The following is a 13,664-nucleotide window of genomic DNA, read 5'->3' on the forward strand; positions in this document are numbered from 1 at the left end:
AGAAACATGCAACCATGCAATCCTTCAACTGAGATGAAGACATGCAGAAACATGTAACCATGCAACCCTTCAACTGAGATGAAGACATGCAGAAACATGTAACCCTTCAACTGAGATGAAGACATGCAGAAACATGCAACCATGCAACCCTTCAACTGAGATGAAGACATGCAGAAACATGCAACCATGCAACCCTTCAACTGAGATGAAGACATGCAGAAATATGCAATCATGCAACCCTTCAACTGAGATGAAGACATGCAGAAACATGTAACCATGCAACCCTTCAACTGAGATGAAGACATGCAGAAACATGTAACCATTCAACTGAGATGAAGACATGCAGAAGCATGCAACCATGCAACCCTTCAACTGAGATGAAGACATGCAGAAACATGTAACCATGCTACCCTTCAACTGAGATGAAGACATGCAGAAACATGCAACCATGCAACCCTTCAACTGAGATGAAGACATGCAGAAACATGCAACCATGCAACCCGTCAACTGAGATGAAGACATGCAGAAACATGTAACCATGCAATCCTTCAACTGAGATGAAGACATGCAGAAACATGCAACCATGTAACCCTTCAACTGAGATGAAGACATGCAGAAACATGTAACCATGCAATCCTTCAACTGAGATGAAGACATGCAGAAACATGCAACCATGCAACCCTTCAACTGAGATGAAGACATGCAGAAACATGCAACCATGCAACCCTTCAACTGAGATGAAGACATACAGAAACATGTAACCATGCAACCCTTCAACTGAGATGAAGACATGCAGAAATATGCAACCCTTCAACTGAGATGAAGACATGCAGAAACATGCAACCCTTCAACTGAGATGAAGACATGCAGAAACATGCAGCCCTTCAACTGAGATGAAGACATGCAGAAACATGCAACCCTTCAACTGAGATCAAGACATGCAGAAACATGTAACCATGCTACCCTTCAACTGAGATGAAGACATGCAGAAACATGTAACCATGCTACCCTTCAACTGAGATGAAGACATGCCGAAACATGTAACCATGCTACCCTTCAACTGAGATGAAGACATGCAGAACCATGCAACCCTTCAACTGAGATGAAGACATGCAGAAACATGCAACCATGTAACCCTTCAACTGAGATGAAGACATGCAGAAACATGTAACCATGCAACCCTTCAACTGAGATGAAGACATGCAGAAACATGCAACCCTTCAACTGAGACGAAGACATGCAGAAACATGCAACCATGCAACCCTTCAACTGAGATGAAGACATGCAGAAACATGCAACCCTTCAACTGAGATGAAGACATGCAGAAACATGTAACCATGCAACCCTTCAACTGAGATGAAGACATGCAGAAACATGTAACCATGCAACCCTTCAACTGAGATGAAGACATGCAGAAACATGCAACCCTTCAACTGAGATGAAGACATGCAGAAACATGCAACCATGCAACCCTTCAACTGAGATGAAGACATGCAGAAACATGCAACCCTTCAACTGAGATGAAGACATGCAGAAACATGTAACCATGCAACCCTTCAACTGAGATGAAGACATGCAGAAACATGTAACCATGCAACCCTTCAACTGAGATGAAGACATGCAGAAACATGCAACCCTTCAACTGAGATGAAGACATGCAGAAACATGTAACCATGCTACCCTTCAACTGAGATGCAGACATGCAGAAACATGTAACCATGCAACCCTTCAACTGAGATGAAGACATGCAGAAACATGTAACCATGCAACCCTTCAACTGAGATGAAGACATGCAGAAACATGTAACCATGCAACCCTTCAACTGAGATGAAGACATGCAGAAACATGTAACCATGCAACCCTTCAACTGAGATGAAGGCATGCAGAAACATGTAACCATGCTACCCTTCAACTGAGATGAAGACATGCAGAAACATGTAACCATGCTACCCTTCAACTGAGATGAAGACATGCAGAAACATGTAACCCTTCAACTGAGATGAAGACATGCAGAAACATGTAACCATGCAACCCTTCAACTGAGATGAAGACATGCAGAAACATGCAACCCTTCAACTGAGATGAAGACATGCAGAAACATGCAACCCTTCAACTGAGATGAAGACATGCAGAAACATGCAACCATGCTACCCTTCAACTGAGATGAAGACATGCAGAAACATGCCACCATGCAACCCTTCAACTGAGATGAAGACATGCAGAAACATGTAACCATGCAACCCTTCAACTGAGATGAAGACATGCAGAAACATGTAACCATGCAACCCTTCAACTGAGATGAAGACATGCAGAAACATGTAACCATGCAACCCTTCAACTGAGATGAAGGCATGCAGAAACATGTAACCATGCTACCCTTCAACTGAGATGAAGACATGCAGAAACATGTAACCATGCTACCCTTCAACTGAGATGAAGACATGCAGAAACATGTAACCCTTCAACTGAGATGAAGACATGCAGAAACATGTAACCATGCAACCCTTCAACTGAGATGAAGACATGCAGAAACATGCAACCCTTCAACTGAGATGAAGACATGCAGAAACATGCCACCATGCAACCCTTCAACTGAGATGAAGACATGCAGAAACATGCCACCATGCAACCCTTCAACTGAGATGAAGACATGCAGAAACATGTAACCCTTCAACTGAGATGAAGACATGCAGAAACATGTAACCATGCAACCCTTCAACTGAGATGAAGACATGCAGAAACATGTAACCATGCTACCCTTCAACTGAGATGAAGACATGCAGAAACATGCAACCATGCTACCCTTCAACTGAGATGAAGACATGCAGAAACATGTAACCATGCTACCCTTCAACTGAGATGAAGACATGCAGAAACATGTAACCCTTCAACTGAGATGAAGACATGCAGAAACATGCCATCATGCAACCCTTCAACTGAGATGAAGACATGCAGAAACATGTAACCATGCAACCCTTCAACTGAGATGAAGACATGCAGAAACATGCAACCATGCTACCCTTCAACTGAGATGAAGACATGCAGAAACATGCAACCATGCTACCCTTCAACTGAGATGAAGACATGCAGAAACATGCAACCGTTCAACTGAGATGAAGACATGCAGAAACATGCAACCCTTCAACTGAGATGAAGACATGCAGAAACATGCAACCCTTCAACTGAGATGAAGACATGCAGAAACATGCAACCCTTCAACTGAGATGAAGACATGCAGAAACATGCAACCCTTCAACTGAGATGAAGACATGCAGAAACATGCAACCCTTCAACTGAGATGAAGACATGCAGAAACATGTAACCCTTCAACTGAGATGAAGACATGCAGAAACATGCAACCATGCTACCCTTCAACTGAGATGAAGACATGCAGAAACATGCAACCATGCAACCCTTCAACTGAGATGAAGACATGCAGAAACATGCCACCATGCAACCCTTCAACTGAGATGAAGACATGCAGAAACATGTAACCATGCAACCCTTCAACTGAGATGAAGACATGCAGAAACATGTAACCATGCTACCCTTCAACTGAGATGAAGACATGCAGAAACATGCAACCGTTCAACTGAGATGAAGACATGCAGAAACATGCAACCCTTCAACTGAGATGAAGACATGCAGAAACATGCAACCATGCTACCCTTCAACTGAGATGAAGACATGCAGAAACATGCAACCATGCTACCCTTCAACTGAGATGAAGACATGCAGAAACATGCAACCGTTCAACTGAGATGAAGACATGCAGAAACATGCAACCCTTCAACTGAGATGAAGAAATGCAGAAACATGCAACCCTTCAACTGAGATGAAGACATGCAGAAACATGCAACCCTTCAACTGAGATGAAGACATGCAGAAACATGTAACCCTTCAACTGAGATGAAGACATGCAGAAACATGCAACCCTTCAACTGAGATGAAGACATGCAGAAACATGTAACCCTTCAACTGAGATGAAGACATGCAGAAACATGCAACCATGCTACCCTTCAACTGAGATGAAGACATGCAGAAACATGCAACCATGCAACCCTTCAACTGAGATGAAGACATGCAGAAACATGCCACCATGCAACCCTTCAACTGAGATGAAGACATGCAGAAACATGTAACCATGCAACCCTTCAACTGAGATGAAGACATGCAGAAACATGTAACCATGCTACCCTTCAACTGAGATGAAGACATGCAGAAACATGCAACCGTTCAACTGAGATGAAGACATGCAGAAACATGCAACCCTTCAACTGAGATGAAGACATGCAGAAACATGCAACCATGCTACCCTTCAACTGAGATGAAGACATGCAGAAACATGCAACCATGCTACCCTTCAACTGAGATGAAGACATGCAGAAACATGCAACCCTTCAACTGAGATGAAGACATGCAGAAACATGCAACCCTTCAACTGAGATGAAGAAATGCAGAAACATGCAACCCTTCAACTGAGATGAAGACATGCAGAAACATGCAACCCTTCAACTGAGATGAAGACATGCAGAAACATGTAACCCTTCAACTGAGATGAAGACATGCAGAAACATGCAACCCTTCAACTGAGATGAAGACATGCAAATCAACAAAATTGGAGATTGTGGGCTCTATCTACCCCCTGGCCTTAAATTAGCGTTTAAGGCCAGGCGCAGCGCTATTAGTGGGCGTGGTCAGATGCATTCCCTAATTTTCCCTCGGCGCTAACCATTTAACTACGCCTTTTTAAGCGTAGAATTATTCACAACTGTGGCCATTGGTGATCTGCAGTAAAGCAGTCACATTCTTCCCTTCCAAGCTCCAATCCACTCGATCCAGTCCGGTTGCGGCTGCATGCTGTCATCTCTTCATGCCAATTTGGATATCTCAGCGCATCACAGATCATAGCTTGAATAAAACGATTCAACCTACAGCCAGGCAAATACAGATCTGTTCAGCAGGGCTGATGGTCTCCCTGTACAATATAGAATGTTAACTATCGGTGACATTCCTGATACCATCCACTTCCATGATCTTTATATGTTGTAAACACATAACTTTCACAATAGTGAACAAGCACCCCCACTCGGATCATTCAGGATAGGCTTATAACTTGTAGGCTACCTGCTGCTCCTGCACATCACAGCACAGGCTAAATGACATAAATATACATTATGTAAAGTCATAAACACATACTGTAAAACATAAAAACACATAAATGTGTTTTTGTTGAAAAAGTAGGCTACGTGCTAAGTCTTGTTGGAGCGGACATCACAGAACATCACAGTGCAACGGTGTTACGGTTGTCACTCGACTATAACACCTTGTATTTGCGACGGATATATATATGGCCTGGATTACATGTATGTTTCACATAGGGTTCTGTTTTGATTTTTATGTTTTATTTTGTCCAATATTGAAATGTTCTAGAATTGCATGTTGTGTTAACATAAATATTATTTCTATCTACCACTTAGCCTACTTAGGCTGATTTGGTTGCTTTTTCTTGTCAAAATGTATTAAGCCACAATGCATGCTGGGAGATGCATTTTGAAAAGCGCTAACGCTAAAAAATTAACACCAGTTGGGAAGATAGCTTTAGGCTGGTATTTAAGGCCGAAATGCCCATTCTGGCCTATTCTGGCACTGGACCACGCCTCTTCAGCGTAAAGCGCATTTCGGTGCCTAAAAACATCTTCCCGAGTCACGGGTAGGCAGGCGCAAAGCGTGTTTTTTTTGCGATTAACGGCAGTTTAGCGCCTAAGGCCAGGGGGAAGATAGAGCCCCAATGTTTTCACGTGGCAGCAACATTGAGAATGTAATATAATTGATGTACAGTCAAGTCCAAAATGCCATAATATCTGCAGAGGTGGGGTCTTTACCTGAACTCACACCTTATATTTATTGTTTCAGATACTTTTTCAGATACTTTTATTGCCACGCAACCAGGTTGGTGGTATTTAGTTTCAGTACATGATGTTGTAGCTCTGACATAACATGGAAACAGGACATTGATACATTTAGACAATTAGACAGTTGTTTTCACATCTGTCTGTCTGTGTGTCTCTGTCTCTGTCTGTGTCTGTCTGGCTGTCTGTCTGTCTGTCTGTCTGTCTGACTCTCTGTCTGTCTGTCTGTCTGTCTTGTCTGTCCATCTCTCTTAATTATCAGTGAAAAGCCAGTTGATTACACTATGTCAGATAGACAATAACATCAATAGAAATGGAACTCAAATGGGATGGACAACAGTGCCTCTAGCATCTCAGTAGCATCTCAGAGTAAAAATACATGACCTTCAAGGCTGATATTTTGGTCACTTCCTGTGAGCCAGGAGACTTCCTGTTTCCTGTGTACTTCCTGGCTGTTAAAGCCAAGGGCGGTCGTCTTTTTCTCTCTATGCAGTCTTTTGCACTAAGAAGCCACCATTTTACTGTACAGTATGGTTGTGAGAGGAAGGACTGGAAGTACATACCTTTAAGATGAAAATATACAATAAAGATACATCTGTAACACTTTATAATAATGATACACTATTCGTACACTATAAGCATTCATTATTAGTAAATACTTAATTCATGATTTATAAAGCATTGTTCATACATTACTAAGCATTTGTAAGTAATTCATAAACACAGTTATAAATGTTTTATTCCTGATTAATAAGCTAATTCAATAATTGTATTTAATCTAATTTATAAATGCTTTGTAAGGCATAGATAGTCCTCACTTTAGATTAGCTCACACAAAATACTTAACTAACAACTACTAAGTACCTTAACTAACAACTACTAACTACCTTAATTACATGGGGCATGGCTATGGGGTGGCCAGGGGTGGCCCTGGCCACACCCTGAAATCTGATTGGCCACCCCAAGTGCCACTCCAAAATCCTGAGGGCGCCGGGCCCCTGCATCTGCGGCTGACATCAGTGTCTTTCAGAGGCTGTAGCAGGCTCGTTTTTAAAGCTAGCATGAAGAGCCTGCTATCATATGAAACTAGAAGACCTAGGACCCTAGGTCCTAGGGCAGTGATACTCAACTTGCGGCCCGCGGACTGTGTTATCATTAGGTGTCAACATTAATCTCATTGTACCTCTAAAACCACAGCAGCAAATGATCCAGAGTTTGAATAAACTGCTCCCAACATGGCTGCTGTGAACATGAACATGCACTTAGACTATCATGGAGTTTGGTGGAGATGGACCTACGTTTGTGCGGTGTGGCTGTGGGAGGTTCCGGTGGGGCCTCCGAGATTGGATCCAGCTGGTTGGGATCCGGATACTGCTTCTGGGTGGGACTCCTGGCCTGGACCGGGTTTGGAGCCGGGGTGGTTCTGTGAAGGGGGGATGGATTTTGGGTCACCGCGGAGCTGGGGACAGCGGAGGCTGCAGTGGGACTTGGGGCGAGGGCTGAGGAGGAGCTGCTGGTTGTTGTTAGGTTCTGGTGGGTCGGTGCTGATGAGTCAGAGGCGGGAGAGCCCCATGTGGTGACCGCACCGCGACTCACAGAGCCAGACTTCATGAGGCAGTAGCTCCCACTGCTGTCTATGCTGAGGAGAAGGACAGCAGAAACACACACGAGTTCAAATCCTTCACATAATTACAGTGATAAACTCATTAAAACTGCAATAAACAAGACAATATCCCCACTAAAAATATCCCCACTAATCGAGATGCTATAGATTCATGCTATTTGCCCAAATTAAATTCACCAAATTTATTTTTTATCACAAGAAATCTCGCCCCCCCCCCCCTTTTTTTTTCTCCTTAATTGTAATTGGCCAATTCCCCCTGCTGTCCCAGTTGTTTCTCCACCCCCTCTGCCAACCTGGGGAGAGTTGTAGACTAGCACATGCTTCCTCCGATACATGTGCAGTTGCCAGCCGCTTCTTTTCATCTGACAGCAAGGAGTTTCCCCGGCAGGACGTAGCGCGTTGGAGCATCACGCTATTCCCCCCAGTTCCCCTCCCCCTGAACAGGCGCCAATGCAGCGACCAGGACACATACCCTTAATCTGGCTTCCCACACGCAGACACGGCCAATTGTGCCTGTATGGATGCCCGACCAAGCCGGAGGCAACAAGGGGGCTTGAACCTGCAACCAGGCAGGGAATCTACCGCTCCACTACCTGGACACCCTTGAAATATATTTCCTAACACTTTTTGGCACTGACTTATTCACCAAATTCAAACTTCAGCACAAAATCCACATTATTATCAATACAGCTAATGAGGATTTGGGGTTGGTGGGTGTTGTAGTTTCCTCCCAGAGCTGTACCTGCTTCTCTTGTAGTTTCCTCCCAGAGCTGTACCTGTTTGTCTTGGAGAGAGCGGAGTGATAGGAGGAAGACGAGGCTGTGGAGGAAGAGGAGGCCGTTCTGCTCAGTTTCTCCTTCTCTGACAGCAGAGACTGGGCAGTGGGAAAAGACTGGCAGGGGTCTGGGCTGTCTGGAAGCTCAGGGATCTCAAAGTACATGTCTGGAGAGAAAAGAGACCAGAAACGTTGAGCGACTTTATAACAGCGCTGCATCAGACAGGCTGAAAGCCACCTTGACACACATCTAAAGCCCTTTTCAGACATGCAGTGAACTCCTGAAGTTATCCAGACGTTAGAAGATCATAAAATGAGGGCAGCGGCGTTCAAAGTAGGTGAGGTTAAACTGTAGGAAGGTGCTCTTTGGTCAGAAGTAGGGGAGCACATAAATCAACAAAAAAAAAAGGGCTGAACCAAGGCACTCTTCTTCAGATTAAAACAGCTTGAATAGAATGGTTAGATAATTTCTGAACAAATTAAAAAGCCTAGAACACCAGCATGTTTCGGCGCCACCGGCCCTCATCAGGGCAGTAACAGACGTTACTTGGATGGGGTGTATGTAGGAACGTGCGCGGCCACACAAACTGATCTTAACCACCCAAGCCTCTAGTACTATGTCCGTGTCGCTCGCAGATCGGCTCATGTTTGAATACTTGTGCAGAGCGAGCGAGTGGGCATGTTGATGACGTTGGGATTACTTCTGTTGCGCGTCCCGTTATTTGGTACATCACAAACGGCTCACTTTTTGGCACATAGCTACCGCATGTTTTCTAATCCAGAATAATGTGCTGAAGGTTTTTTCATGGAGTGGAGAATTGCCTTCTGATAAATATCTCTGATGTAGGCTAGTCTACATTGAAAAACTGAATTAAAAGTCTGTCTCACACTGCGATTCCTGCAGCACAGACCAACCACCCTGCCCAATAATAATATAATGCATCTTATATGAAAGGACATAGTCCAGAGTTCCTGTCTCAAAGTGGCTTAAATGACATATTACAATGTAATAACAATATTTATGTAACAATATGTAATCATGACATATTGTGTGTCTGTGTACCTTCTGGGAAAAGGCTGCTGCTGTGCTGAATAAGAGGCTCAACCACCGTCACCACCTGGACTGAAGAGGCGGACGCCATGTCCAACAGAGTGTCCTCCCTGAAGAAACAAACATACCAGGCTTAGATTGAAGACTAGAAATACCCACCTCCAACAACAAGTCAGGATGTAGTCTACATCAAGTCAGGATGTAGACTACATCAAGTCAGGATGTAGTCTACATCAAGTCAGGATGTAGTCTACATTAAGTCAGGATGTAGTCTACATCAAGTCAGGATGTAGTCTACATCAAGTCAGGATGTAGTCTACATCAAGTCAGGATGTAGTATACATCAAGTCAGGATGTAGACTACATCAAGTCAGGATGTAGACTACATCAAGTCAGGATGTAGTCTACATCAAGTCAGACAAAAAGCCATTTGAAAAAGCCAAATAATCTGAAATGTTGTCTTTGTCTTTGTACAAAGACGGACGGCTATAACTTCCGCTGTGTTGATCTGATCCGAAAAAGGAAGACACGGTTCGATGCGCAAAATTCAGACGATTAATTTGGTATGTAGCATGAACAGCATTGTTCAGAATTAACCACCTAATTCATCACGTTAATGACAGATGAACAGCAAAAAATCAGAAACGTAACGCCCATGTTACGGTGCACTGCAAGATTTAGCAGATTTTTCTAACACCGGTTGTATCCCTTTGTGACTTAATTGCCCATAAATGGTCAATTAATTGCTAAAGGACCTTTGATGTGAGTCGGTTGTTAGGAATGTATGAAGGTTTTAACATGGCGGGGTCTGTGGGGAATGCTCGCTTTTGCAGCCAGCCCTCAAGTGGCCATTTGAGAACTGTTTTTGGTACGGTACTTCCACGTCAGCTACATACGATGGTTGCCGCTTGGTCAGTACCCACCCTTCAGCGCGTGGCCATAGCAGGTTGGGGCCCAGGACGATGGCGATGTTACTGGGAGTCATCCTGTTCACGGCCTGATGCTCTGACAGGAGAGACAAGAACTGGACCAGGTACCTGAGCAGAAAGAGGGAGGAGCAAAGTTGGGTGGGTAAACGAGGAAGTAAATCATGGAGGATTAAACAGCTGGATGAAAAACGATTTGAGAGGGTTTTGTGGTCCGATGGATCTAGCATGGGACCATTGACTTTATAATATTGATTATATGATTATATCTTGTTTTTTGCACATGTACGGATGAACTCATTGTAACTTGCTTGTTAATTTGTTTGTTTTGTTGAACTTGAAGGATCTGTGTCTTGTAAGACCATACGGGCTGGGGACCCTATGGTGCATGACACGTTAGTAAAGCATATCTATCTATCCATCTATCTTATGGCCTATAATGGGACCAGTCACCAGGGGGCGTTCGAGATATTTTGGCTTCACTTTTGAGGTGCTGTCATGACGTCCATATTTTATAGAGAGGCAAAGTGAACGTCACTTCCTGCTTTTCTCCCTTTACCAGTGCTGCATGTCAAGAAAGTCGCAGTTTGTCGCCAAACTGTTGCACTAGAAGTTCTAAATCAGAAAGACTACATACACTGTCGCCTAAGTGACGTCACTTTCTCTACCGGCAAAGCTGAAGACCGGCGACATGCAACAAGCTTCCATGAGCTATGTAGTTTTTATACGAAACTAACCCCTGTTTCAGTTTGACGACAAACTGCGACTTTCTTTGCGACTTTGGTTTTGTTGCAATTAGTGAGAGGTTGACCCACATTAATGGACTACTACAGTATCAAGTGTCACAGGTCGTTACATGTGGTTATCCCTGATTATTATTGGTATGACGTAGCAAAAGGGTTGTCATCCAGGAAGTGGGAGTGGCTTAGAGATAGGTTATATGGCGTGGCATCTCAGGTGAGCACCCCCTCTCGCTGCCATTTTCCTCTACCAGTGTGATCACGGAAGCCATATTTTCTCTGTCGGACCTGTTTCCCAGTTTCTATTAATCCCCCTGTTTTGGAGATATTTTTGTTCAGCATCAAAGCCAACACACGGAGGCCAATCCTGTCTAGCCTCCACACCTCAGCTTGAGCTGGCCAAGTGAAGCTATCTGCACAGCCCGACCTGCTGTGTGGCCCGAACAGCACGCTAGGTGAGTCCACTCCCTATTTTGATACCTTCCTCAGTGACAACCTTTTTGCTTAGCTGGTTCTATCGTTGTTGTAGCGGGTCTGGTTCATTTAAGACACGAGCCTGATTCTATTTTGAGAACCGACAATGTTACACAAGGAAGTAACAAATGAGGGACGTCATACACCAAATGAAAAGTTCAAACATTAATTTATTAAGTAAAACTAAGGGAGAATAACTAGACAACACAAACTACGGTACATTAAACAAAACAGAACAAAGGGTGCATCGGTGAGGAGGGAGAGAGACTGAATGGTCTGAAGGTCTTCTAAAAGCTAAGGAGTACACCGGGCCCAGGTGCACCCAATCAGCCTAACAACCCTAATACCAGGTCCCGCAAGACAGGGCCAGCAGAGTGGGAGTGTTGTCACACTTTTAGAAAAACAGTCATACATTCTCTCATTGTGTTACTTGTGAAAATAAATGATTCCCCTTTTTGCTGGGGAACCCCCAGACCCCACTTTGAGAACCACTGCTCTATAGTTGTGATGAATGCAGGTTATTCCAGACAGGACACACCTGAGATTGTTGTAGTTTTCGGGCGGCAGCTTCTTCAGCAACACTTTGAACTGCTCCAGTTTCTCTGTCGGTTCTTTTTCCCTACAGACAGAAATCAAACGTAAGAAACCAGCAGACTGGAAACCAAAGTGGAAATGCGTCAAATAGAGACCATAGAAGATAATACAGACCCCGCTGCTTTAAACCAATCGTTGTAGAGTTCAAAGGTCATTAAAGGTTCAGGAAGTTCACGCAGGTAACACTTCAAAGCTCCTGCCACACCACAGAGACAAACATCCATCATTTCACCAGGCAGCACAACACTAGCTTTTTATGCATTACAGTTGCACTGGGAACTAGGAATTTCCCAGCTGAATGACGTCACACCCGAGTTGACCGCGCTCCAATAAAGCAATCGGAAAACCAGCCATGGTTAGCTCTAGCCAGGCTAGCCATTGTTAGCAATAATAGTTGATAACAACGGAGTACACAGTACAAAAGGAATCTTAGACTTCACACATAGAATATTTTTTAAATCCGCAACCTGACTGAGGTTATTATGTATAGATATATTTTTTGTATAAATGTATTGTCTTGCTTATATTGCCACATTGTTTTATCTGTTTCAAAATTAACATTTACCCATTGTTTTCTTTTCTCTTTTATAATGTGAGGCATGTTTTAATGATACACGTATTTCAGTGTGATGCTATATTCTAATTAAAAAACATATTTCTGCACATTTCACTTCCTGTCCCTGGTTCCTATCTCTCACACCCCACCCCCTTTCCCCACCCCATTACTTACCTGCCACAGCATGAGGCTCTGTACTGAACTCGCTGTAGTCCACCACTCCTCCATCCAGACAAGACTTCAGCCTCTTCACCACCGAGGCTGCTGCTGCCAGGCGAAACAAACCCTGAGGCACAGGGAGAGGGTGATGAGTGAGGCAGAGAGAGAGAGAGAGAGAGAGAGAGAGAGAGAGAGAGAGAGAGAGAGAGAGAGAGAGAGAGAGAGAGAGAGAGAGAGAGAGAGAGAGAGAGAGAGAGAGAGAGAGAGAGAGAGAGAGAGAGAGAGAGAGAGAGAGAGAGAGAGAGAGAGAGAGAGAGAGAGAGAGAGATGGTGGTGAATGAGAGGCAGGAGAACTGTGAACTGGAAATTTCCTAGTTCACAGACAGGACTGTGACGTCACCTGAACTCGCATTTGCTACTCTGAAACTCGAGGGAACCTCACCGACCCCGTCCTCAAAATATAGGTTGGCAGCTCCCACATCAACAGTAATGAAAGCTGTAGTAAATAATATACTGTTTATTCAGAATTCCCAGAATTTTTTATGGATAAAATGTCTGACTGACGTTTTTGGTTAGATTAGACCACCCAAATCTGTGTTTTTATTTTACTGTACATCCCAGAACATGGCAGTAATAGTGTTAGCATTGTCATTCCACATACTGTTTAACATTAGCATTTGAGCTAACGCTATTGTAACAAACTATATCCAGGATGCACATTGCACATGCAACATTATTAATCTGATTAATATGACATATGTGGGTGATGTAGCCCATCAAATTGCTGTAGCGGGCTGTTTTAAAGCTAGAGCAAAGTTTCTGGTGTCATCTGAATCGAAGAATTACTCAATTT

The 13,664-nt window shown here is 43.7% G+C and overlaps 1 protein-coding gene across 1 annotated transcript in view; it reads right to left on the reverse strand.

Annotated features, from left to right (window-relative positions):
• The window catches only part of sh3bp1 (SH3-domain binding protein 1), a 30,115-nt gene that overhangs the window by 2,292 nt on the left and 14,159 nt on the right, over positions 1–13,664 (reverse strand). Inside the window, exons 11-17 of the mRNA XM_083636162.1 lie at positions 12,827–12,938; positions 12,211–12,292; positions 12,041–12,121; positions 10,286–10,399; positions 9,375–9,472; positions 8,313–8,478; positions 7,211–7,551 (exon numbers count right to left, since the gene is read on the reverse strand). Coding sequence (XP_083492288.1) covers positions 7,211–7,551; positions 8,313–8,478; positions 9,375–9,472; positions 10,286–10,399; positions 12,041–12,121; positions 12,211–12,292; positions 12,827–12,938 — 994 coding nt within the window. The remainder of the gene's footprint in view (positions 1–7,210; positions 7,552–8,312; positions 8,479–9,374; positions 9,473–10,285; positions 10,400–12,040; positions 12,122–12,210; positions 12,293–12,826; positions 12,939–13,664) is intronic.

Source organism: Poromitra crassiceps (genome assembly GCF_964638095.1).
Source record: "Poromitra crassiceps genome assembly, chromosome: 4".
NCBI lineage: Eukaryota > Metazoa > Chordata > Actinopteri > Beryciformes > Melamphaidae > Poromitra > Poromitra crassiceps.